The sequence below is a fragment of the Cantharellus anzutake genome (genome assembly GCF_015039405.1).
Source record: "Cantharellus anzutake strain C23 chromosome Unknown EI90scaffold_158, whole genome shotgun sequence".
Taxonomy (NCBI): Eukaryota; Fungi; Basidiomycota; class Agaricomycetes; order Cantharellales; family Hydnaceae; genus Cantharellus; species Cantharellus anzutake.
In genome coordinates, this window is record NW_024067108.1 from 20,169 (window position 1) to 46,397 (window position 26,229).

At 50.3% G+C, this 26,229-nt stretch overlaps 6 protein-coding genes across 6 annotated transcripts; 3 read left to right on the plus strand and 3 right to left on the minus strand.

The window, feature by feature from the left end:
• Positions 1-18: 18 nt before the first annotated feature.
• EI90DRAFT_3022481 (uncharacterized protein) lies at positions 19-828 on the minus strand (the record flags this gene model as incomplete). The annotated part of the gene is made up of 3 exons (XM_039057781.1): positions 19-341; positions 401-569; positions 628-828. The coding sequence occupies 3 exons, from the start codon at positions 826-828 to the stop codon at positions 19-21; spliced, it is 693 nt and encodes a 230-aa protein (XP_038908449.1).
• Positions 829-1,832: 1,004 nt separating this feature from the next.
• On the plus strand, positions 1,833-3,346 carry EI90DRAFT_3091035 (uncharacterized protein). The gene is given in 6 exon segments (XM_039062359.1): positions 1,833-1,974; positions 2,025-2,149; positions 2,202-2,416; positions 2,465-2,608; positions 2,659-3,306; positions 3,321-3,346. The coding sequence occupies 5 exon segments, from the start codon at positions 1,868-1,870 to the stop codon at positions 3,241-3,243; spliced, it is 1,176 nt and encodes a 391-aa protein (XP_038908450.1). The 5' UTR covers positions 1,833-1,867; the 3' UTR covers positions 3,244-3,306; positions 3,321-3,346.
• A 3,006-nt stretch (positions 3,347-6,352) lies between these two features.
• Positions 6,353-7,515, minus strand: EI90DRAFT_3294355 (uncharacterized protein). Its single transcript, XM_039067424.1, has 4 exons — positions 6,977-7,515; positions 6,754-6,815; positions 6,654-6,690; positions 6,353-6,570 (listed from the first exon to the last, which is right to left on the minus strand). Exons 1-4 carry the CDS (start codon positions 7,087-7,089, stop codon positions 6,390-6,392), a joined length of 393 nt encoding a protein of 130 aa, XP_038908451.1. The 5' UTR covers positions 7,090-7,515; the 3' UTR covers positions 6,353-6,389.
• Positions 7,516-14,341: 6,826 nt separating this feature from the next.
• On the plus strand, positions 14,342-16,217 carry EI90DRAFT_3022484 (P-loop containing nucleoside triphosphate hydrolase protein; the record flags this gene model as incomplete). Its single annotated transcript, XM_039057782.1, has 3 exons — positions 14,342-15,479; positions 15,535-15,737; positions 15,846-16,217. 3 exons carry the CDS (start codon positions 14,342-14,344, stop codon positions 16,215-16,217), a joined length of 1,713 nt encoding a protein of 570 aa, XP_038908452.1.
• A 1,410-nt stretch (positions 16,218-17,627) lies between these two features.
• On the plus strand, positions 17,628-20,790 carry EI90DRAFT_3136313 (uncharacterized protein; the record flags this gene model as incomplete). Its single annotated transcript, XM_039064788.1, has 8 exons — positions 17,628-17,693; positions 17,744-18,095; positions 18,146-18,468; positions 18,537-18,782; positions 18,843-18,923; positions 18,976-19,158; positions 19,211-19,664; positions 19,718-20,790. The coding sequence occupies 8 exons, from the start codon at positions 17,628-17,630 to the stop codon at positions 20,788-20,790; spliced, it is 2,778 nt and encodes a 925-aa protein (XP_038908453.1).
• A 2,098-nt stretch (positions 20,791-22,888) lies between these two features.
• On the minus strand, positions 22,889-23,578 carry EI90DRAFT_3091040 (uncharacterized protein; the record flags this gene model as incomplete). Its single annotated transcript, XM_039062360.1, has 3 exons — positions 22,889-22,929; positions 22,984-23,508; positions 23,551-23,578. The coding sequence occupies 3 exons, from the start codon at positions 23,576-23,578 to the stop codon at positions 22,889-22,891; spliced, it is 594 nt and encodes a 197-aa protein (XP_038908454.1).
• Positions 23,579-26,229: the final 2,651 nt, after the last annotated feature.

Sequence of the window (26,229 nt, forward strand, 5' to 3'; positions counted from 1 at the left end):
ACGCAAAATAAATACAAGCTAAATGTGAAAAATATTGTACGGGTTCGTTGAAAGATGAAGTTCATCGGTGACTTTGGGAGGACAAAATACATGGATGGCATCATTATGCGATAGTTGAGATATAATCCCACATTCCGCCCATGCACTCAAATCTTCCAGCTCCACCAAAGGTGGGTTCGTAGCGTCGTGGGAGGTATTGGGCTGGGTGGGTGGAACGTTCAAAAATGAGATCGACCGAGAGGGTAAAGCTTGTGCATCGATATCTTTCATCGTGTCCACATACTTAATGCGGCCCTCTTGAATCGTGAATTTAGTATAAACACGAAATAGATCGATGTAGCCTAGTCACAACGTGAGCGGGAATGAAGACGCGATCATGTTAATACTGCACGATGCGTACCTGCTAGCTCTAGAGCGCTCTGGCTTCCATGCTCACAGACAGAGACTGTCCAACCTGCCTTATCGCCAAGATTTCCCTCCGGAAATCGACACCGAAACACTCCAAGTAGTTGGTCCTGCCACCGACGATCCAATGGCACAATGATTTCGCAGACCATCAAATCTTGTGCCTAAAAAAAAATTGGAAATCATGGAAAAATATAACCTTGAATTCAATTGCATGCATACCTGAGGGAAAAACCAAGCGCCTTTCAAACTGATTTGGCACTGGGCCACCCAAGCGTCGAGGAGCAATAGAGGCAAAGGCACATCATCACCCGGTAGAGAGACCCATGGGGCCATAACACTCAAGGATAAATGTTTGGTGGCAGGAGCCGGGGTGCTAGACTTCTTTTTGAAGTGCGGGAGGGACCTCCCAGTCGAAAACATGGTGATTGTTCGAGTGTGGGAACATTCTGGGCGAGCGACTCGCCCAGAAACTATCACCGCCACAGGCGTGGGAACATTCTGGGCGAGCAACTCGCCCAGAAACTATCACAGCCACAAGTGTGGGAACACTCTGGGCGAGCAACTCGCCCAGAATATTTTCACAGTCACGGGGCCTTGCCACTGTGATCCCATCTTGCTCGTGTTCCACCATAGTTCTGTGGCCCGCTCACCTTCTCTCTCGTTTGACACGATAAGTAAGCAAGCGAACGTCGTATATTGCAAGGCACTTACACTTATCATCCACAACCAACAAGAAAATTTGTGGTTAGTTTGGCGACTCGCTATCGTAGCTCATGAAAGAGATCCAGTTTTCCAGGTAGGTTGCCAGTGTGGATTTGGAAGGGAAACATTTTGTTAGAATTCTCGGTATTATGGTGTACGCTTTCATGTTTGTTGATGTTGAGTCGTGTGGTGTCTCAGATTTTCACCTTTGTGGTCACATCGGTGCCAAAGTCAGTGCACATTCATGGCGCCTGACTATAAAAACCCAATTTTTGGACAACCCAACCTTCCCTCAGTTCACGTACAACGGGACTGAGGCGACTTCGTTATCTCTTGTCTATCTCGCACAAATCATGTATTAAATACTTGTACACCAGCGATAAACTCGCTAGGTGATTATTCTACAATCTATTCTAGTTCACGTACAACGGGACTGAGCGATAAACTCCATTTCCTCTTATACGTTTTACTTTATCAGTCTTGTGTTAAATAACGTTCATGTCCAATGGTATAGCATCAAGGTAGCTTGAATGTTTGCCATAATTCGACTGGGGCAGTGCGCATACATAGTTTGAGAGCCAACTGCTGGGGGAGCGCTGTGAAGCATCTCTTTCGGAAATATCCTAAGAGGCTATATGATAACATGACTTATGTCTATAGCCATTCAATACTCTTTTGAATTGTTTCCCTTTTTTTTTTTTTCAGTTCTCCACGCATACATAGACATTTTATCAACACAGTTTTAATACCAACAACCATGAAAGCACACAAGGAAAAGCGACAGACGAAGAAGCAGAAGAAGCAGAAGCGTGACCAATATCGAGAGGCCAATATCGCACCAGTCCGGTTCATCGTAAATCCCGAGTTGAGTTATCTCATCCCTTGTTGATATCAACCACCTACCTTTATTTTAGACTCGAGTCCCAGAGAGCACACAAGGAGCGCCTAAAGGGTATCGATGACTCTCGGATCCGGCATATTGTGGAGGTGGCAGAAAGCAAAGTAGATATCAATATTTGTAATGCCATGACGAACACAAGTATGTTCCTAATACCATTTCTTACCCTCTCTCTCAATGCAACCCAAAATAGTAAAACTCGACTTCGATTATGCCGACATAGCAAGCCACAATGATGGGGCTGTTCCGCCTGCAAAGAGCCAGTCACATCCAAAGGACCTCGAGCTCCCTCCTCTCTCCTCGAATCATGCCCGGACCCTACTTGAGAGTGAGGCTGGTGCGGCCATCGAGGATCGGTCAGGGAACCTGCTGGCTATACGGATCCCAAATGTTTTTAGCCCAATTCATGTATGTTTTCATATCCTCGGCTGCAAAACTCACCTGATTATTTCCAAGGAGGAAATTTTGAATGCTGGTCGCGAGTTCAATCGAAATTTTAAATTCGACAAGAAGAAATCCCGGAACCACTTTGTTCCATCATTGGATCTATTCCAGAAAGGCCAAGTCCATTATGGTTACTGGCACCAACAGGGTCACTACGTGAGTTTTGATTGTTTTCTTGATTATTTAAATTAAATATATTCCCATAGGAAATATCGCCTCAAATCTCCACCGATTCAAAGGAGAAAGAACATAATCACCCCTTCCAAAAGAAATGCGAGCCACTCTACCACATCCTCAACATGTACACTGAGAGGATTGCGCCGTCATTGGCAAAACAGAGCGATCAAGTATGGGAACAGATCAGGAAGCACCGGGATCACGAGGGTTTCCTATCTGAAATCAAGTCCCATTTTTTTGGCCAGACGGTCCATTTCAATGCGGATATTCGGCGCCACAAGGATCGGAGATCTGCCTGGTGTGGCTTTGATGCAATAGCCGTATTTGGAGAATACGAGGGAGGAAATCTCCATTTCAGAGAGTTGGGTTGCTCTTTCCCCTCCCATCCAGGAGATCTTTTCTTTATTCGTGGTGCTGGATTGTATCATGAGGCCCGTAGTGGGGATCAAGAGGCTGGGGGCTGGGTTGGCAAAGGGCGAATGGTTTTTGCGTTTTTTTCTGATAGACGGGTATTTGCACACGAGCACATCCCAAGACCTAAGGACCTGGGCGCTATCTATGGGACGCAGGGACAGAAAAAATTCCGTGAACACCACCCCCACCTTGATCGGTGATCTCCTGTGACGTGGACTGCCTGGTATCTAGTCCACGATACCTTTCTTTCTTTTGTCCCTTGTTAAATATATTATGTTAAATATATTATTTATCAAGTTGGTGTGGGCTATCTCAATGGACGTGAGCCAGGATACAAATACATTATTTCGCGAAGACTAGCGTAGCAATGGCCCCGACAGGATGTCGAAGCCTCTTGAGCTGGTAAATACGTAATGATGAATGTTGTTAGCAGACAAGCATGCAGGCGGTGAAATTAGCCGCATGTGCGCGACGCGTTACGTGTGTTCTCGTACATACAAAGGGAAAGCACAAAACTACTAGAACTGATGACAGCCAAATTGAGAGCCGTAAAAACTAAAACAGCAAACAGAAGCTAATGTACAGAGATGAAATACAATGAAGAAAAAGGAGTAACAGATGATGTAAAAAAGTTCAAAAAGAAGAGACGGCAAAGGAGGAGTATCGGGGAGGAGGGAGACAAGAAAACAGGCTAGGAGCTGGAGCAAATGGGAATGTAGTTGAGAATTGCGGTATTGGCAGCAGCAAATCCGGGACAGAGTAATGTGTAGGTGGCAGCAGCGGCAGCGGGTCAAAAGCGTACCAGGGGAGCGCGAGATACCAGGCCCTTTTATAGGCACGACCTAGGTAGTATTTAAACCTCTCCTCAACAGCGAAAGTTCAGTACGTACCTCCACTGAATGGTCCGCTTCGCGCCTCTGCGCTGGAACATTCAGCGTACGACTGAGGCAGCGTGCTTTGACCCGTTCAGGCTAAGTTGCGCGATAAATCACGAGAAATCCGTGATCGATGAGAGGAAGGCCAAAGCGGTCTCGACTGGGCGCAGCCAGGTTTCCCAGCCAGTGGCAAACAGGGGCGGAAACCTGAGGTCAGCTGGGGGTAGACTGCTAACCCGTGATTAGTGTTACTGAAGTTGTAGCGGGAGACGGCCAAGTGGCCCAGTGTATATTAGGCAAAGTGGACCCGTTTGTCCATATACAGAGTAGAACGCACAACAGAATACAGAAAGGAAAAAGGAAAAGCGGAAAAATAGAAGATGAGGAGACAGAGAGGTACAAAGTACAGCGCAAGTCAAGAGAGAGAAGAGTCGGTGAACCAGAAAGTTTGTGAACTCCATTAGGAGTGGAAATGGAAAGATGAAACGGTGGAGAGAGGGGAGGTGGTGGGAAATGCAAAAACAAGCTACTGAGCAGGCATGGACGATTCCGGGAAAAGCAGTAAGCGGCCTTACTCACCGAGAGAGGCACGAGTCCAGGAGATAGAGAGGGGGAAAGTAAAGGTGCAGGCGCTTTTTATAAGTGTGGCCTGGACTAATTGTGAGCACTCTCGCAGTGAGGGAAGTTCAGTACGTACCTCCGCTAGTGTGCGCATCCGTGCCAGAAAACCCAAGCAGAAACCTAGACTCATTGAGTAGTCAGGTTGCGCGGCAACTCGTGAATGGTAGGAGCGGTAAAAGGGAGTGGACAGGAGCGGCAGGATATGATTGGACAGAGGAAACCTTGGCATGAGCTGGGTTGGGTCTAACCACAGCCCCGTGATTAGTCCTGTGAAATGAGAACATTAAACAACAATTAAACGATGGACGGCATTGATGGTGGGCGCGATGACTCGGGAGGCGGAGAGAGATATGAACACCGAGCCACAACTGACGACACACTGGCATCTGTGCGCGCAGCAGTGCGGCTCAAATCAATGTTGGAGGCCGCATTATCAATGGGGTGTTAGAGTACCGAAAGGATTTCCGAGATCGGGATTGGGTGATGATAAGGATTGGGTCGATGACACCAAAGCAGGGAGGGGTTGGACAGGGTGTCGAGTGTGGAGGGATCTACAGAATCTGTTGGGAGGAGCGTTCTTGAGCCAGCGCATTTGGGTGCGGCATCGGGAATGCAGTCCACTGAGCACGAACCGCGCCCAACAACCACATAACCGCCTGCAGAGATTGGCGATCGCAATAAGCGTGCGTAAGTTACAAGCCCTGCTGCGGTGGGGGAACTTACCAGTTAACACCAAGCGCAAGCGCGATGGAGAAGGGAGCAGAACTCCCACAACCTCAGCCTTCCTGGAGGCAAGTTAGGATCCAGGCGCCCATCTTGTCCCATCAACAAACACTGCGGGCGAGATGGAATCGCATACACGTGACTGCGACTGCGGGCTCAGTGTATCCCCTTCCATGAGACATATTTCCCTCGAATAAAGGTAATTATCTTCGATATAGCTCCTGCATTTGTTATTCAGAAACCAAAAAAAATTAAAATAAAAAAGGAGGGATGTAAAAAGACACGATGGCGCGTCTGCCTGGGGAACACTTTGAGGGATATGCTCTGATCCCTTTGCATCAAAGTATTGGAACCCCCAGGGAGCAGCAGATACGCCAAAGTGGGACAAGTGGAAAAATAAAATAAAAACGGGAATGCGGAATGGGAACGCTGCGCGGGAATGAGAGATGTAAGCGCTGAATACATCAAAAGGTTCCTACCTAGAAATCAACGCTCCCAACTCCCCCACCTTCATGCCGGTTATACTCTGGACAAGTTCAGCTCTCAATGAAATAGGAAGGAAAGGCTCACACCAGGGATTCGACTTGGGGGAAGGGTGCAGGGTTCCAAGGGATGCTGTGCTATGATATCCCAACGGCGCGCTATCGGGCACAACACAACCCTGCCTTGGACACAGGTAAGAGAACCTGGGATCGTTATCTGGTAGGGGAAGAGCGGGCCCTCCCTCCCCCCACCTCGATCCTTCCTGCACCCCAGTGAGAGAAAAAAAAAGTGTCCGCACAGCCTCACAATTTAAATGGCTACCCGGCTCCATCCGGCAACACTTAAATAGCCTTACAAGCGTGGTGGTAAATGCAATCGATTATTGTCTAATCAGACAGTGTGAGCACTTAGTGTAAATGGCCGGAACCCGAGCTGGTCCCAGCCTATGGATTGGCATGCATGTGGGCATCGTGCGACCCGGTCCTGGTAATGTACAATGAGATACAACGATGCCAAAAGAGAAGAGACTGGCCAACAGGGAGACAGATACGGATACAAAGTATCGGGGTGGTGAAAAGGGGAGGAGGATTTGAAAAACGCGTTTGTCTCAGTAATAAGATGCATGCATATCTCTTCCGAGATTGTTAGTGAGGAGAGTGGTACAGGAGGAGAGCGAGGAGGACGGGATGAACTCTTCGTCGACAAATCGAGGGATAAAGGAATCTCGAACAAATAAGAGATCTCCAACGCAGGGTGGAGGGACCGAACTGGACTTGGACACAAAGGAATTGAACTTCACAATCATTGCATCCCCGGCATCGGTACCTGATTAAGAACCGGTGTTTGCAGCGGAAGCGTGTGTTCGGTGGCAGTGTCTGCGAGCGACATAAACGGTTAACCATACGCACCTGAGTGGGGATAAGGAAAGGGGCCGAACCTCGGATCCTGAGTGGATGATCATAGTCAGAAAGAACAGCACCACCACCGCGAACATTGTGCACAGCTCACCATCGAGAGCACGGAGGCCCGTATTGGGAAAGGCCCAGTCAGGTTTGCAACGATTTGCTTCCCTGCGGACGTCAGAACGACGTCAAGCCATCAAATTCCGCGCTAAGGCCAGCAAATGAGGAGGGCCAAAAGGGTAGGAAAAAGCGAGGGGAGCCAATGAGAGAGCGAGAAAGTCGAGGCGACCAATCGGAGCGCTTCGATCGTAACTCTCCCCAGAACATACCAGGCACCCCGTTGTGCCGAGTATCCGTGGTAGCTACGTTGGTGTATGACATAAAGGTGACGTTTAAGCGTTGAGGTGAGGTGGAGGGGAGAGCTGAAGGAAAATTTGGGCATTTTATACCTTCACTCGGATACCTGCAGGCCACCAAACGTCTTCACATGAGGCGGCAACGGCAGGGAGATAACAGCTAACAGAGGTATGTAGCGTGGCTGACTTGCGCACCATAGCGCGGTATTCAGTTGTCCGTCATATGTGTGTACTGGCGCGCAGGTCTACTAACAACCGCCGTTGCTTGCGTCGGATATCATGGCAGTCCAGAAGGGTGAAGGCCAGCTGTTTTTCAGCACGAGGGATCGGCCGGGAGGGGCATGAGGATGTGGTGAGGAAGGAGGGGTTTTGTTCGTTGAGGGGGGAAGAATTGATCGTAGAGTATCTGGATTAACGACTAGAGTGTATAGGCTAGCGGTCGGTGGGGAGAGGGCAACAGAATGATACTGACAGCAAGGAGAGATAGCCTCTTGTCGTGTCCAACGTTTCGTTCGAAGAGAAACAGGGGGGGGGAGAGAATGATTCTGGAAGCGGACTGAGTGGGGCCCACACCCACTATTCAACTTTTATGCAGCCAAAACGCCAGCAAAAGCACGGCAAACTGCCTGTCTTGAAGATTTCAACCATGTTGATCGAGAGGGAGATGAATTTTGAGTTAACTTACGTGGATGATCGCACGGAGTCATTGCATCTCCTGCGTCCGTACTTGTACCACGTTAACCACTTGCGGAAGCGAAAGCATGAAGAGAGATGGGGCACGGTAGGTGATCACGGAATCAGGGTAGCTGAGCGACATGAACGCTAGGGCGTAACCGGGTAAAAATCCAAATCCATCAGACACGCTGAGTGATCGGAATGAGACCGAGCCTCGGAACCTGTGTCGATGTCCATAGTGACAAAGGAGAGCGCTCTCCATTGAGAGCACGGATGGCCATGGATTGGGAATGGCCCAGTCGGGTTTGCATCCCTGTGGACGTCAGAACGACGTCAAGCCGTCAAAGTCCGCGCTGAAGCCAGCGAATGAGGAGGGCCAAAAGGGTGGGAAAAAACGAGGCGAGCCAATGAGAGAGCGAGAAAGGCGAGGTGACCAATCGGAGCGCTTCAATCGTAACTCTCAGCTGTTAGGGGATGGACTTGGTTTGCACTTCTAACTCGTCAAATATAAGCGTGCGCTTCTCTACGCTTACCCGCACTGACTTAGCACCTACTATGGGCATATCCTTGACAAGTTCAGGGCCTACACTAACGAACTCTCTGTCATTAGTTACGACTCAGCTGTCGTCCAAGAGCGTTAAAAGTTCTCACAGCTGTGGCTATGACGGTTCTGGGCGAGTTGCTCGCCCAGAATGTTCCCACAGCTGTGGCTATGACGGTTCTGGGCGAGTTGCTCGCTCAGAATGTTCCCATGGGTCGTGCGCACCCTTATTTGCCTTCCACATGTACATATCTTATACTTGTGAGCTCAGCCATTTTATTGGTATTAAAGTTATTAGAATATCAGCGATTTACACTAGCATGTTATGCTCAGTCAATCGATCGTTGTTGAACTAATAAGTAAATAGAAACTAGTTACCTAGCATGTTACGGTAGGACTGGGCACTGTGTTCATGACGTCTGGAGGACTGATTGCGTGGACTTCGAAGAAGCAGGGCACTATTGCCCTCACTACTCTGGAGGCCAAATATGCTGCAATCAGCCACGCTGTTCGGCGGAACTAGCACACGATCCCCAATTCCATGGCGGCAGTAAGCATATCGATATCTGTCATCATTTTATTTGCTACTATGCAGAGCGTGAAGACATTTCTATTTTACATATTCGCTCCATCCCTTGTTTACTAAGTTTGTTTCTTCATTGACAGACGACATCATGACTTGAGGGGAGTGAGCCATGACGACGTGCCGGTACGTTTTAAATTGTCTCATCATGTCATTAGTCTAGCTACTTAGGTATATTACATGTTCTCCTACGTCTTTTGAATGGCTGAAACAAGGCATACATATAAGTATTGGTAGGGCAGCCACATGGAATCATACTTACCTGGGAGCTGTATGCCACTTACGGACCGATTATGGAACACCAAGTAACATGTGCGTACCCTATGAGTGTAGATATTGAACATCAATAAAGAAATCCTCCCCCTCAGATGAGCCTGAGGGAGAGGTGGTCCAAAAATTTGTTATATAAATTGCCTCCAAACGAGAGTGGCAGGGGTTGAAAAATTGATGACCACGAACGATATACTCCAGGCCAATCTGCAACAGTTGGCGTGCCTCTTGACTCATCTCCTGTGTTGAACATCTAGCCATGAAGTCTCACGAAGGTCAAGGCCCTGGCTGAACGCCAACGCTGACACATCATGGCCAACATCAGCATTCCGGACGAACAAGTGGAAAAGAGTGGCATGGGTGCAAGATATACTGGCCACGGAGACATGGGAACACCTATCAACAGACTTGTCCGATCCGTCACCTGACACACCCCGTTCCCTGCCAGTGAAGCTCTGCTGCTGGCCCGCAATGTCCCAGGAGAATGACACAGGAGAAGGTTATTGACTTAGTTCGCATACCATGGCTAACCGCGTCCCATTTCTCGGGGTCTCCCACCAAAAACATCACAGAGCGTAGCGGCAGGCTTCTCCACAGGGCCAGGGAGGTTTTGTGACACCATCAGCGTTCTGGACAAGTGAACCCAAGCGAACGATCGCAATGCACGAGGTGAGTGCAAGTTGAGGGGGCTGCAGAGACAACGAGTCGAGGTATATATATCCACGCTTGCTCCGTGAGAAATGGTTGACGAAAAAATAGGCTGTCCACTTGCTCTGTGTCGGCAAGGACAAGCAAGTGGACATCCCCACTTGCTCCGTGAGAAATGTTTGACTGAATAGGCAAGGACGAGCAAGTGGACATCCCCACTTGCTCCGTGAGAAACGTTTGACTAAATAGGCAAGGACGAGCAAGTGGACATCCCCACTTGCTCCGTGAGAAACGTTTGACTGAATAGGCAAGGACGAGCAAGTGAACATCTCCACTTGCTCCGTGAGAATAAATAGGTAAGGACAAGCAAGTGGACATGTCCACTTGCTCCGTGAGAAACGTTTGACTGAGGACGAGCAAGTGGACATGTCCACTTGCTCCATGAGAAACGTTTGATTGAATAGGCAAGGACGAAACATGTACACGAAAAATGTTTGACCAAATCCCCTCATGGACATGTCCACTTATTCCATGAGGAATTTTGATGCACAGTCGCATCTACAAATACTCAGTCAGGCTGTGGGAGATGGCATCCTCGACGTTTCCCCCCTTTGAGTGCGTTAACATCCTTCTTGCATCCATGCTCGTCACTGATGTACCTGGTAGGTTCAAACAATGCCAAGACAGCCTTCTTCCCTCCAACAAGAAAAGTGAGCGTGTCGTTGCCAGTGTCTCCCTATGTGCTCATTTCTTTGGCATTCAGGATGCATCGCAAAGAGGGTGGCCAGTGTCCTTCTTGTTCAGAGACATTCGGCAGTGAGGCCCGTTTGCAGATGCACGAGGCCAAGTGCAACAAGGGAATCGTCTTAGTTCCGGACAGCGATAAGGAGGAGCTCTCCAACCGCCAGGTGCTGCGTTCAGACGATCTAATCATCCCCCCCGAGTTTCATCATCTCCAGCTGGGGATCGATCCTTGCTGGAAGGTTATCGTGTGCCAGGGATGTAGAGTGGGTATCAAACCTGAGTATCTCGCAAATCACATAACCTCCAAGCATAACAACATTGGCCAACTACCTGCCAACTACAAGGATATCCTCATCCAGCTAGGCGTCCCGTTCACTGTCACTCGTCCAAGGTCCAAGGTGCCCCCCATCCAATCTATCCCCATAGTCCCTGGCTTCATGTGTTCCTTCCCTGGCTGCGGATTTGCTGGCTTGGCGAGAAAGTCGATGATAAGTAACCATCACCACGAAGAGGGTTTCAGACTCATCGAGAGCTCAGTCCAAGTGATACTGAAGGCAAACAAAGGCCATCAGGTGTGGCCCGTCGACGAGAATTACGTGTCTTGCAGCGCTTTGGACCCCGATCTACAATCCTTCTTCATGGGTCTCTTCCAGGAGGAAGAATCCAGATGGAACCCAACCACGATGGACGTTTCCGACGACCCACGCCATGTGAACGGTTTCTTAGCCACCTTTGGGTGGCTGAAGCTCACCGAGCGTCTCCCTTTTCAGGAGTTGCACGAGATCACTCTAGCTCGAGTGTCGACTGATCCCCAATGGTTGCGGCCGCTTTCTGGTCGGGTGGCAGGGTATTTCAAGAGGATTCATCCACTGATCGAGATCACGTCGCCTATCATTTTAAAATGGGTCAACAGCACGGCCAAGTGAGTGCTTGCTCTTTCTCTTGTCGTCTCTAGACTGATGCGTGCATGCAGCGCCGTCGAGAACATCCCCTTCTCTCTACCTCAACACGCCTCGACGTCGATCCGGTACGAGCAATTGGCTTCACGGCTGGTCACCTTTGTTCTCAGATACTGCCATGTCAACGAAGAATTCCCCCTCCACATCATCCTCACCGACGGGCAGAAAGGGGATATAGCAAGGCTATATGAGGCCCTCCGATCGCCAGTGGCACTGGACGACGATGATGAATGGGACTTATTGATCCATCGCCTCCTTCACTCGCTCCTCTTTTCAACCCACCGAAAAATCTTACAGGAATCCAAAAAGGATCCTGTACTCATCTTCCTCATGCTATTGAACCTGGATCCCAACAATGGGAGGTTTGCATCCTGTTCGGCAATATGTGGCCGGATGTCAGGGATGCTCCACGTCTTCCGGTTGGTGGCGATCAAGGAGATTCGTATAGCAGCAATCACTGATGAGGGATCATCGGTGGAGGATGTGGCGAAGAGCAACGAGTTCATGTAATTTTATTTTTATTTTACCTCTCATCTATGACCTCTAACGGGGGTTTTTTTTTTCCAAAGGACCTGTATGGAGCTATGCTCCCGCTGGCTGCGTTCCGGATTTCCCAGTCCCTTCGATACAGTGTTGTCTGCTGACCGTTATGCAACCACCGTTGCCATGAACGATGAGGAGGGGTTTTCAACAGTGATGTGGAACGACGATAACAAGTCCATGACGGTCAAGGGCCAGCGAATCCAATTGGGGGACGTTCCCACCCTCTACAATGGGATCTTGGGGCTCATCGAGGAGAAGATTCAATGGCTCTCCCAGGGAGTTGAGCTCCAAATGCCTTTCCAAGAATGTTCTGGGATCACCGATGACCTCCACAATAGGATCCCCAACTATAGCTTTCTCAGCGACCCGCGCATCACGAGCGTCAGACGGGATCTGCTCATTGCCCTTGGAAAGCCCAAATGGTTCGTCACCAACCCCGATGGTGGGATCGAGTGGAATCGGTTGATGTTGTCCAAGTGGATGGACGTGGCACAGGAGCTCAACACCCTGTTTCTAGTAGCCATCCATCTAGGTGGTGGGCAACCAGCAAGGGGAACTGAGATTTCCAGCATTCTGATAAGGAACCGCCAAAATGGCCACAGGAGCCTGTTTGCATTGGATGGTGGATTGACCAGTATTATTGGTTATAATAAAGTGAGTGACGGTCGTGAGTGATGGTCTCGGTTAATAACATATCGCCCACCAGACCACTGCGAGGACCAGGCGCCGCAAGCACATCTTACGTTTCCTACACAAGGGTCTATCGGAACTGCTGCTAAAATACCTGATATTCATCAGGACAGTAGAAGAGGCGTTCGTTGCATTCCTTTGGGGGGAGGAGGAACAAAACCACATGCACTATTATCTCTTCTACTCGTCGATGGGAGGTATGGTCAGCACTTCTGATCTGAGCACGAGCCTCCATGCGCAAACGACACATTACCTCAGAGCAGGTCTGGACGTGTCCACGTACAGGCATATGGCTGCTGCGATTGGCCGACGTTTGGAGGTTGGCATCATCGATCCGGAGGAGGACGAGATGACGACGGGGATGGATGCCCAGGCGGGGCGGCTCACAACGACGTCGGAAAAAATCTATGGTCTTCAGAAGGATGAGGTCGGTGGCATCAATGATCGTGTCATCACACTCTTCCGTGCAACCAGTCGCCTGTGGCACGACAAGGTGCTTGGGCTCCCTGTACGTGGTCGTGTGGTTGATCTGAAAACGGTCTTGGACCATGAAACGACCATGAGCCAGCTATTGGGGGCCGAGAAGGAGAGTGAGCCGGATCTCAGTCATGCTGGACGACCACAGTCAGCGGCGACAGCAGCGGAACAACCGGATATCTTGAGCATGGTACGGAATCTACTAAAGGAGGCGATCGAGCAAGATGTGATGCCTCAGCTCCTTGGTATGGAGGAACGTCTCATGGCTCGGCTAGGGGTCATGATGAGTAGCGAAGGCAAACCACCACCTCCTGCTGTGACGACAACCTCTCCTCCATCGCTTCACTCCCTGAACAGAGTACACACCACCCCTCCACCCGTTCCCGACGCATCTACTCCTGCAGCCATAGTGGATGATGAGTTCGAGTGGGAGGAACCGCCCTCGGGCGAAGCAATGGTATGTTCACTAACGTCTTCTGACTACACATGATTCATGGGAACCTTGTCACGTCAGGATAATATCCATGCCTCACCTGGATTGAAAAATCCACCGAAACAAGAAGAGGACGATGGGCTCCGGTACATCAAACGCAGCCAACGGAACCCTGGAGTGGGCAGCGCCACAGTGGTCAACCAACAACAACGACCCCAACACAATCATGTCCAACCAGGGGATTCGGAGACGGGGAAGCAGCAGCAGCAGCAGCAGCAGCAGCAACAACAACGACAGAAACAGCAACAACAGCAACAGCAACAACAACAACGGCAGCAACAGCAACAACGGCAGCAACAACAACAACGACAGCAACAGCAACAACAGCAACAGCAACAACAGCAACAGCAACAACAGCAACAGCAACAACAGCAACAACAACAACCTCCCGAAGAAGAGCTTCCTTCCCATGCAGCCGCTGATGAAGGTAAGCGTCCTCTCTTTCTATGGAGACCTAAGCCAAGAAGTTCCCTCAGAGTCCTCGACCCCCCTACTCCCCATCGTTGTCCCCCAAGAGGTAGATGGCGATAAGTTATCAAGGCTATACGATCCAAAGGCCACCGACAAGCTTCGAACCCTACTCAGGGATCAAAAAGCAACCTTTCGGTCCCCTGCACAGTACCGGGTCTACTGTGAGATCATGAAGAGGCAGCGTCATTGCCTATACGTTGCTGGCTGTGGCGCTGGTAAGACGTTACCGTTCATGCTTGCTGCCATGTCTTGGGGGATCACCAAGCAATCGATCTTGGTGTTGCCCTACCAGATCCTCCACCCGGAAATGCACAGGCGCTTGAGCAAATCCAACATATCCAATTGCAAATGGACGATGGAAACTCCATCTCCTGGGGAGCAAGTGGTCACTGTGGCCATCGAGTCCTTCAGCAACAACGTATTCATCAATTGGCTTGCAGGAGTGGCGAACAATGGAAGGCTGGGATGCATCATGTTCGATGAGGCACATGGGATCGTAGAAGATCAACTGTTCCGTCCAGCCTACCTCGATGCCGTCCGGAAGCTCATGCAGCTGCAGAATGCCCCCATCCTTTTTACGTCGGGCACGATGTCGCGGGGTTTCACCTGGAAGTTTTGGAAGGCTGCTGACCTCCTGTATCGTCCAGACCAGTCTGCGGTGGTGATCCGCACGAGGACCCAACGGCCACAGATCTTCTACCAGTTCGTGGTACTGGGGATGGGTCAAGAGCCTTGCAAGACGGATCTTCCAGACGTCAAGACGGCCTGGAACATGGAATGGCGTGCACGGACGGTGGAGGTCATCCGCCAGGTGGAGGAGGGTCTGAAGGGCGATGAACGGGGGTTGGTGTTCTTCGTGAGCAAAGAGGAATGCATGGAATGGGCCACGCACTTGCACTGCTCGTACATCACTGCTGACGTCCCATCCGATGACCGTCGTTGCCGTTTCGATGATTGGCGTCAAGGGAAGCGACGAATCCTGTGCCTCAACAAGGCAGGCTACTATGGCTTCGATTACCATGCTGTAGCCTTTTCGATCTTCGTTGGGCAACCTTTCTCTGTGAACGACTTCTACCAGAGTTCGGGGAGGGTGGCTCGAGGTCTGCAAGTTGGAACGAGCCTTGTGTTGCTTCCAGCTCCTCCGAAGCGCTTTTCCGCCACACAGGAGTGTTTCGAGGGTCGTGTGGCCATGACGAAGGCCGTTCAACAGTACACGATGTGCCATCGGGTCATGCCTTCGCTGCATCTGGATAGCAAGGGCGAAAACTGTATGGGCCTTCGGGAGTCAGAGCCAGGGACGGTGCTGTGTGTGGCGTGTTACAAGGACAAGAAAGGCAAGCTGGATGACTATGATTTCGATCTCCGCTGGGGTAAACCTTTCGGTGAGTCTCTCCCTTCCTCTCTCCCTGTGCGTTCCCTCTGACGTGGCCCATCTAGAATTGAGGGCGGCAGCGGATGATGGGGATGAGCCCATGGTGATAGATGGAGGTTCGCAGACATCGATGCAACCGCATGGATCTTGGACACCTTCTTCCACCGATCGATCGGCTGGCACTTCAAAGAGTGGGCCTTCGGCCTTGGAGATCAACGCTTCGCTCCAGCTGTCCAAATCCAACGCTTCTTCTGCCGTCCCCATTCAAGTGGAAAAATGTCTCCGGGAACTCAAGGGCAGGTGCTTACTGTGTTGGTTGCACGGTACGCACTGCTCACACCTCACATCATGCTGTCTTGGCACCACCACACGACAGGGATGGCAACAATATCAGGAGGGATATCACGAGTGGAAGTGGAAGCGTGGCCTGTTTTGCACCAAGGGGGACGGTAAGGACATTGAGGGGTATTGTTGGAAATGCCTCCTCAACATGGACTCTAGTTTGGTGCACACTTGTCCAACGAAGGACGGGTGCAAATTTCCTGATATGATTCCTGAAATGGCCTGGATGGTCCTAGGCTCGGAGGCGCTCCGTAAGGGTCTGGCCAACTACATTGGTGATCCCAAGGTAGAAACCATATGTGGGTACGAATCGTGGCTGTTGGGGAGATGGGAGGGCAATAAGAAATGGCGTAACAGTTCCACTCTGCTTGTACTCTTCTTTTACCGATGTTGCTCATCAAAATAGTAATGTGCCCTCGTGTCAGGCGGTGAGATACCTAGCTCTCCTGCATGTATGCGCTTTGGTGCTTTTCTTTCGTGCGAGGACATTGCCACTCAATGACGCTGGGTATTATAAGCGTCTGACAATAATAGCTTAGACAACATATCATTAAAGATGTCACATGGGTCCATGTGTGTGCTCTCGGGTGTATTGTGATACCTAACTTCCTCCTCCCATACTGGTGGGAAGTTTCCGAGCGAGCAGCTCACCCAGAAATCATCATAGCCACAACTGTGGGAACTTTCTGGGCGAGCAGCTCGCCCAGAAACCATCACAGCCACAACTGTGGGAACTTTCTGGGCGAGCAGCTCGCCCAGAAACCATCACAGCCACAACTGTGGGAACTTTCTGGGCGAGCTGCTCACCCAGAAACCATCACAGCCACAGCTGTGGGAACCTTCTGGGCGAGCTGCTCGCCCAGAACCTTCCCACGGGGGAGTACCTATTATGGGGAGTCGGCCGGAGCTCCAACAACTTCCGGACGCCCTCCCCCAGGGTTGTCACTGAGACTGAACCTGACATGTACAAAAGGAGGACTCACGTAACCTAACATGGTATTCTCTTGAGTTGTTTTCTCTATATAAGTTTTTATCATCTTTTGGTACATACTCTCTGTCTTGCTTGTATTCTGTTGGACACTTCGACGTTCTTCACTGCACATCAATCTGCCTTCCGCTTGTATCGTTTTTGTTCGCAGTTCAATTTACATCCATAACTGGTCCTTGGCATCTGTTTCTTTTTTCGCATTCTTCCGGTAATCTTGTACTTTCCTTGGTCACTCGACATTGCTCAACGAGGCCTCTAATGTTTGTGCCACACTAACTTTGCTGCTGCTTGCCTGCCTGTCGTGCACAAACCGGTCTTGGCCATCACAGGGCCTGTTGCTATTTCGAACTTTCTCCCGCGCCTATCACCGCCTGGATCCCTGATATGGTTGGAATTTCAAATCGTCTGTGGTTTTGGTCGCAAAGGTAGGCAAAGTACGAGGTACGTGGCTGTTGGCTAACTTTTCTAGGTGAACCCAAACACCGATTTCATGCTCGTAAGCCCAAACCAGCCAGATATAGGGGATCGTTTGTTTGTTTGTTTGTTTGTTTATGTTTGGTTGTTCAATTGTTTTTGCTTCCTTGTTGCGTTGCTACCCTCCCATCATCATTCTCTCGTGCTTGGCTTACGGTATGGGTCGGTGTTGCCATGTAGATCTCGCTTCCATAGAATAAGCCGGAGCTGCTCAATATGAACCCAAACTTCCATTCTCAGGAACAGTTGATTTTGGCTGCCGTCTTCACTCAGATGCACGTCCAGTGTAACCGAGCTGTCGGTGCCTCTGGAAATGCTTAAATACTGCCATCGATCCATGAGGATCGTCCAATAATGGCAAGAAATATGTGGACCGAGTTCAGCGACTACCGAGATCGGATGTACAAGGGCTCTGCCATCGTGAGTGAAGTAGTTATGCTTTCCACGCACATGCACTCATACACACCTAGGTTCCTCTTCGTCAACTGGTCGATCTGGAAGGCAACCGCCAAGTAGATGAAGAGTTCGTCGCCAGGTACCATGAGACTTGGGGGGGCAGCATCGACCCCTTGATGCACGAGATGACGGGGTTGCTTCCTGACGACGATGGGTTGGACCTCCAAAGTTTTCCTGCAGACATCCAGGTACAGGTCGTCCATGGCCAGCACCGAAAGAGGGTGCTGGAAATGCATATAAGGACTCTGCTGCAGCAAGAGCATGAACTTGCACATCCTGACGAGGAAGTGTCCTCACAGGAATTCCCGATAGAGGCGGTGTATGCGCATCCCCGCGCATTTTGGAAGGTGAAGCTCTATGGGCAATGTGAGAAGATCCTCCTTTCCGTCTCATCATGTCGTTGATTTCATCATCAGCTCTTCGAAAGAACCACGAAGTCATGTTCCGTGTTTGGCTGGCCAAAGATAACAAGATGGAGGACAAGGTGCCGAACAAGTGGCACTACGTGTTTTCGGTCATGCATGGGGTGATCAAGTCGAAGAATCCGGCACCGGCTACGATGGAACTGGGTTCAGCCTGGAGGGCGGTGGAGGAGAAGGAGATGTTGCCGTTGCGGGATGTATGGAGATCGAGTGAGCTGGCAGAGGCCATCGGGGACCTCCTCACGATCCCATGCTGGAGGGAATGCGAAAAAGTGCCATCTAGCATGGAAAGGTGGACTCATTGTGGGATGCATCAGGTGAGCGACATGCAGTTTCGTCGTCTTTTTGTCTGACACCTCGGAAAGCTCTATGCACAGCTGATAAGAACTCACATCGCGCAGCTGAGTGCCCTGGTGCAACCACGGGGGTAACGTCAGTGACTGCGTTGGACCTTGCCCTTTCGTGGTCCATCAACTTCCAGCACCCTCCTAGGTGGACCGCTGTGTTGGACAACAAACCGAATGCGATATACAGCCAAGGGGCGATCTCGGAGGCGAAGAGGGTTCCAGATGGATTCAGGAATGCCCTTCAGGACCGCAAGTCGAACACTTGGGGATTCCTCCCTGATGACGTGAGCTTTTTTTTTTTTTTTTTTTTTCCCCTTCCTTTCTTTTCTTGACGTCTCTCCAAGTTCCTACATCCAGCCTATCTCCAGGCGAACAACTCGCGAGTCAACTTGGAGATGTCCAAGATACGAAGGACCTTCATTCTCGTAAGTCTTTCTGTCCTTGTTTGGTGTTGTTCATTGAGGCCCTACATATCAGTTGGTCTACATCGTCTTTGGGGAGAAGCAGGCCAAGAAGATGATGAGTCGGATGAAAGGGCATGGTGGAAGAAGGAAGCAAGAGGATGTGGATGCATTCCATTTCACTCAAGATAACGAGGAGCTCTTTTGGGACACTGCGCTCCCAAAACTATGCGTGGCTAAGGGTCATAACACTGATGGCGTAAGAGTACTCTCGCTGTCTTCTTGTCCTTTTTTCTCATGATGCGGTTCAGTTACTGGAAGAGATCCTCCTATCTCGCCTGATCCGTCAAGGCACAGTGGATGCCACGTTCAAGAAACAGGATGTGGATGAGACGAGTGACAACTTGGACAGGTTCGATGTGGCTCGGATCACGGACATGGTCAGGAGAAACGAAGGGTGGTGGGCCTTGCTGAGACGGTTCGCTGGATGGAAAGATAAGGCCTATTGTTTCACCTCTGGGGTAGTCATCGAAGCGGCTTCCCCAGACCGCTTCCAGGAACTTCAACAGGTGTCAGAGGCAGTCGTGGAGCAGCTGGATGGTGCGGTGGACAAGTACTACGACAGTATCTACCACCTTGGACAGCTGAGTTCGCACCGTGACGAGGTGGAAAAGTCTAGGGAGATGGTGCAACGCAAGCGGGTCGAGCTGGATCGGGAGGAGAGGGAGCTGGATGAGGCAGAGGAGTTCAACCACCAGCTTCACAGTATAGTGGAGGACGTGCTTCAAGAGGACTCTACAGCTATGAATCGGGCAAAGGCCAGGTACGACGAGCTTCCCCCAATCCCACCCCCAACAACATCGGGGACACACAGGGTTATGCATTGGAGCGGATGATGGCGTCTCCTTTGCCGCCTGTTATGGCATCGTCGTTGGATACTACATCTTCCCCCCCTTCCCATAATTCTCTCCCTTCCTTGGTGCCCCACAGTGACGTCGACCTATTCCTGGATGACCTTCAGTTCCAAATGCGAATAATGTTTGAAAAGGATTTGCCCGACTATGATTGCTGGAACAAGGCCCACCGAATGAAGGATTTCCTGTTCCAGATGGTGCAGGAACCCTTGATATCTAGTGCCATCATGGATGGCAAAGTCACTGCCGAGGACATGACGAGCTTGGCCAGCATCCCCCCACCAGCACAACCCACGTCATCATCATCATCACCACAAACAACCCCTGAACAATCCTCAAGGAAGAGAAGAAGGTCATCGTCCCCTTGTCCAACCTCGAAGAAACTCAGAAGGGCCTCTGACCAAATCGATGACAGGGCAGTCGTGCTGAGACCCAATCGCTGGCGTCAAGTGGCAAGTCGAGCGTGGGTGGGAACCCCTCCTTTGACCATAGGCCCACTGCACCGTGATCACCAGACTCAAGGTACTGCTCCAGTGGGAACACAGCAGGATGACTGCGACGAGGATGCGACAGAGGATCCATCCTCGGATGAGCCAGATGCTGCTGGATCCATGCTGGAGGAGTTACCTGATGCTGCTCTTCCTCCCTTGGATGCATGCCAGGAGGATACACGTATGTTAGACGATCTGTACTCTCAATGCCCGCTGAAAGAGCTGCTCTCTGATGGGTGGGAGTGGGATGCTGATTCGATGCCAGAAGACCTGTGGATGGGACAGGATGGACCGAGTGGGGGTGTGACGGTAGTAGAATCACAGGGTGTTGGATATGAACAGCAAACGTCGCAACGCTCTCAAGTGCCTGGTACAAGCAGCAACCACACTTCCCAGTCGGACCATCTGCTGGGGACCCCTGATCACACGATGCTGAATCGTTACATAGGATATCAATATTGGAGCCAGGAATGGCAGAATGAATAGTTGTGTATTTATTCCTTTGTTGTCAGGGCCTGAGCGTGGAATGCTATTGAAAAAAAAAACCGCGTTGCTGTCTAACGCAATGGTGTGTGACAGCGTCCCACCAAGGAAGACACACCTTCCCAACCGCCGGTTGGGTATCTGTCAGGAATACGTATCCAGAGGGTTGCATGAAATCACCTGGGCTCGTAAGGTCGGAGGGGTGGGAAGTTAGCTTCAGCAACTCGGGTGGAGTGCTGTGCTCGTTCTTACACTGGTGCCCCAATTTCGGATGGGAGCCTTACGACAAGAGGTAGAGACGAGGGCATCCAGTGTAACCTACACAAGTTATAAGTACAACTAACTAAATAGAACCGGAGTGGGCGGATCAAGAGACAATATGAAGAATAAACAAATGGTTAATATTGGCAATCAGGATCAACGCTTTTGATCTTGTCTTAACAGCCGCTTGAACCCACCCCAAACTCACTCCTGACATCCTCTGGATTAGGCCCAGTTTAGTTCCTGAGTTTAGCAATCTAGCCAACCGTGAAACCGCCTAATGAACGGCTTGTGTGCACGCTGGATGAGACGCAACAGAATAGCGTGGCAACAGTCCCGGCCAATGCCAGAACCTCTTGAAATTGAAGACGGGAAGCCAGTAATTAACAGGCAGGAGACCGGGGATGGAGGGTAACACGAAAAACAAGGACAACGAGGAACAGGAGGAACAAGAGCAGAGGTTACAAAGAACAAGGAAACAACCGAAGATAACGAAACCTAGAAAAAACCTGAATAAGCAATCGGCCTGACGTGTTCGGGCGAAAACACCCGCTCACCACGAGCGGGGACAACTTTGCCCTTTCCCGACAGGCAGAACGCGAGCAAAAAGTCGATCATGTCAACCACCTTGCATTTCTGGGCACTCTCCAAGTCGACACGGATGGGCTCTTCCATTTCTTCCGCCCTAACGTTGTGTTATCACCAGAGAGGCAAAATGAAAGAGGGATGTCACACCGATAGGATTTCAAAGTTCCAGTCAGCAAACGAGATTGACTGGCCGAACTCGAGCTGGGCCTCGATCCACCACGAATAGGAGTTTTCTGAATCCTTTGGCGGTATTGGTGGTGCTCCCCTCATTCTGTTCTTCTTGAGGTACACTCATTGAGTGGAGGATATCTCGCTTGGTATGTTGTCAGAAACAATAAAAACCAACAAATCCAGCCAACTCCGTACATACACCTATTCCGTACAACCACATAACGACTAAGAGACGTTTAAGAGATGTTCTGAACACCGCCGGAGTCAGGATCAATGGAGCCTTTGTTTACTCATTAAGCTAAGGAGAAAATACCCTGAATATCGCTTCGAATGGGACATGTCAGCGAACGATCATCGCAACGTTGCGTTAATTGTTGCGATGCCTCGGTCCAAACACACCATTCCCGGGTTGAATAGTCAGGTCAAAACTTATCTACATGTAAGGGTGCGTTATTAATAGGACACAAAAAGAGCGGGTCCATTGAACAAGAGAAGGGTGGGTCCTCATAACTACAAAGGAGGGCCTGGATATAAATTGCATGCATCATTTTTCAACCAATGCGGACCTGGATGATCTTTAGAGGAGCACTGGAGGATAAGTCTCCTAGTGCCCAGGCAAGGCGGAATCTTCATCTATACGGCACCCGCAAAGCCAATATGGGGACCTGCAACACGAACTAGGGCCCACATCTCGGGAACAAACCTAGAAGCTCACCGGCATGGTAGAGAAGAAAACGAAGTTGTTGGAGACCGAGATTGGCCAACAGCTGTCTTCTCCTGTCCTCGGCATAGTACCAGCTTCAATGAGAGGATCAGCACCGCGCGAGCCCAATTCTTGCTTGACTTCCATATACCTGCCAATTTTCCCTTCAGCTCTCTCTCCCCGGGGAAGATCTGACATAGAAAGTGAGAGTGTTTAGGTGAAGTCTTTATCTTCCTTTGTATTTGCAATATAGTGTGATGGGTATTGTCGAGGTGACCGATGGCAGGCGATCAAAAGAGAATACAGGTGGTTGCTTTTTCTGGTCAGCAGCGAATTTTGTTGGTTCCCCTCTTTCCGAAGGTGCACTTCTCTCGAATGCTATGCTGGCGTGGCAATACTGCTGGGCAGAACCTTGCCTTCTGGAGAAGAAAAGGGTCATTGCCGGGCAAGTGGATCATTGCACTCACAGACACGCGGAAACCTCATTGGATATCGTACGTTCCCAGGTACACCTGCCCAGTCAAAGTCAACTAGCATGATTCCGGGTGTACAGTCCCTCTTCACCATGATGTTGGTAGTTCGAATGTCGCCATGCACATATCCTGCTTGGTGGAGACTGGTCACCTTCGTTCGGATTTCGGTTTCAAACGAGGCTTTCGCATATGAATCCTCCAATTCATGATAAGTATTATCGATGAAATCCATGACAACCATATGCCATCCACCGGGAATGGGCTGAAAGCCCCTCAAGGCAGGCGCGAATCCTAATGATGAGCATGTGCGATGTGCATCCTCCGAGTATCGACGGACGAACTTGATGCATATTTTGTCATCACCGGCAGTGCCATAGAATACGAGTTTCTCCTCGTTAAGGGGAGATAAGTATTCGAATGAGTGGTTTGTATGGTCGTCCAGAGAACGGAAGTGGGTAGGGTGCGGGAATTCCACGTTGGGTGGCTGGGCGGGGGACGGGGCAGTAGTACACGCAAGTTGGGATTCTTAGTAGTTCTTCAACGCGAGAATCGCGTTCTTCGCTGCACCCAAAAAACGCGCGGTTTGCGTCCGCATATCGACGTCGGATGTGTGATAGAAGAGCGGCAAAGTAGGTGCTAAAACCTGTAGATGAGGGCGTGCGGTCCACAGGGCGCCTGCAAAACCAATATGGGCACCTGCAACATGAACTTTAGGTCATGATGCACGTCTCGAGAACACACGTGCAAGCTCACCAGCGATGTAGAGGATAAAACAAGGGAGATTGGAGCCCAGATTAGCGGAAATCTGTCCCCTCGTAAAGGCAGCGTAGTACCAGGCCGCTTCAAAGAGAGGCTCAGCGCCGCCTAGGCTAATCTCTGACTTGACTTCCATGAGCCCGAAGCAAAAGTTGTTGCACCGAAGATCTCCGTCGGTCGTATACCCGTCGATTTGGCCCGCCAAAAAGGGGGGCTCGTACCCTCCAAAATCTTCTCGAGCCTTCTCCGCCCTTCCTTTCTCGGCGTCGTAAAACTCTGACATAGAACTTGACAGCTTTAAGGCAAAGTCATGGTCTGCCTTCGTCGGTATGTAACTTTTGCAGTCGTCTTGGAACTTGCCAAATATGGGATTGTACAATGTGATAGGTATTGTCGCGGCAGTCGATGGTGGGCGATTGAAACAGAATGCAGGAGGGTTTCTTCTCTGGTCAGCAGCGAAAAATTTCAGCTTCCCTTTTTCCGAAGGCGCCTTTTGCGCAAACTTTGAAGCCCATTCCGCCCGGCCCTTGGCGACACGGTTGCCTTTATATGATGAAGGTGGAACACTCTTGCCTTGGGGAAAGGGCCATCGTCAGGTTCACCAAAATCGATCCAGAGGGAATACCAATAACTGAGCTGAGCCAGCGAAACCATAACTTACTCTCTGGCGGTACAAAACGGGGCGGTCGCACGACCAATACCATTCAAACAGATAAGGAGTAACACAAATCATGCACTCACTAATACATGGAACCTGGACGACAATGTGGAGATGTCTACGCTGAGGCGGATGGAGGAAAATCTCGGATAATATATCCACAGGTGATAGCGATCCGGCATCTTCAAGTTCGACGGTCTTCATAGCCTCGCTGAAACTGTGATCGACTGCAATGGAAACCTTCCAGAGTGTGAGGGTGTCTGCAAGAATGTGATCCAGTGCGGGCTTCTTCTCCTCCTTGATGGCTTTCTTGAGGGCACCAACAGTCTTTGTATCCGAAATTTCCACTGGAAAGATGCGGTTGGCGTCATCGTCACGAATGAGACATTGAAGTTCGAGGACACGGTAATCTAATTGTGGCACTAAAGACGAGCTTGAGGGGGGAACGAACATGTTGAATGCTCACTGTCATCCTCTGTCTGTGGCTTTCGGCCTGTCACAAAGTCAGGTGTCTACTTATCGGGATGAGTGTTGACGCACCGGGCAACTTGACGAGCAGTGCCTCTCCATTTGACAGTGCCTCTCCAGCTGACACTGCCTTTCGATCTGAATTGATCAAGCGTTCTATTAACTGCCTTGGACGGAGTTTTTCAACCCCCCTATTAGAGAATGCCTTGCTGACTAGCTCCTTAAGCACTTCACGATCATAATCGACGAAATTAGCTGGTGAGTTTGTAAATCTCCACACTTCGAGCTCGTATGCATCAATGTCGCTAAGGACACGAGGTGCCTTGGCCTTGACCATCTCCTTCAAGCCAGCGACATTGGTTTTGGAAGATATCCCAACCGGGATCGACTCTCCAGTAGGCCTGTTATCGTGATCGACGACAAGGCACCAGACTTCCATGGCAGTGAACCAGACACAATAAATTGGGCCAACTCCGTGACAATTACATACATACAGCTGACCCAGATCGATAGGTCAAATCGTGAGCGGTCCGACGGGTCCCTAGACCTTCTTCACTCTAACAGGCTACAGCAGCCGCTAAGTACTATTGGGGTGCTGCACAATGAACCTATTCGAACTTAGGCCACCAAGTAGCCGATGGAACATTCAAGGCTTTTCAAGCTGCTTCTGACGTTCGATGAGTCCTATCCCAACAAACCTGCCACCGTTGCCAAATATGCTCCATCCGAACGTTTATGCGAACGGAGAGCTTTGGCTGGTCACCTACCCACGATGTCGCTGCAGTACTGACGAGCATCCAAATGTTTGTTTCACGATCCCATCGGTATGGGTTTCTTAGTTTTGACGCAAACCCTCGTCCAGACCATCTTATCCTGCACCACATCATTTGAGAGTGATTGATTACGCATGTACAAACAGTCAGCTCTCCTTTAGGGTTCATGTAAATGACAAGTCTGGTAGCAATGCGATGTGCTCAGAGTTGACCTCCCCCACACCTGTGTCAAGCCGAGTCAGACAGATGCTAAGATAATGGTGCCAAGGCTAGGATGTTGGATCACCAGAACCCCATAGATGGTCCGAAGCAACGCCCCGAAATGACGACGGAGGAAGCAGACGGAAAGGATGAGACGTTTCCTGCTTCGATTTTTGCGTGCAGGATCGAAATTTCGGGCAGAGTCAACTGAGCGTGACGATCCAAGCAAGTAAGCAACGTTAGTCGCGAGCCATTGAAACAAGAGGTCAGAAGTGGGGATGGGCATACTTACTGATAAGTCCAAATCCTTCTAATCGACCAGTGGTTCTCCCGAAGTTAACAATATTATTCCGGGCATACTGAGTCGAGAGACAAATCGAATGATGGAAG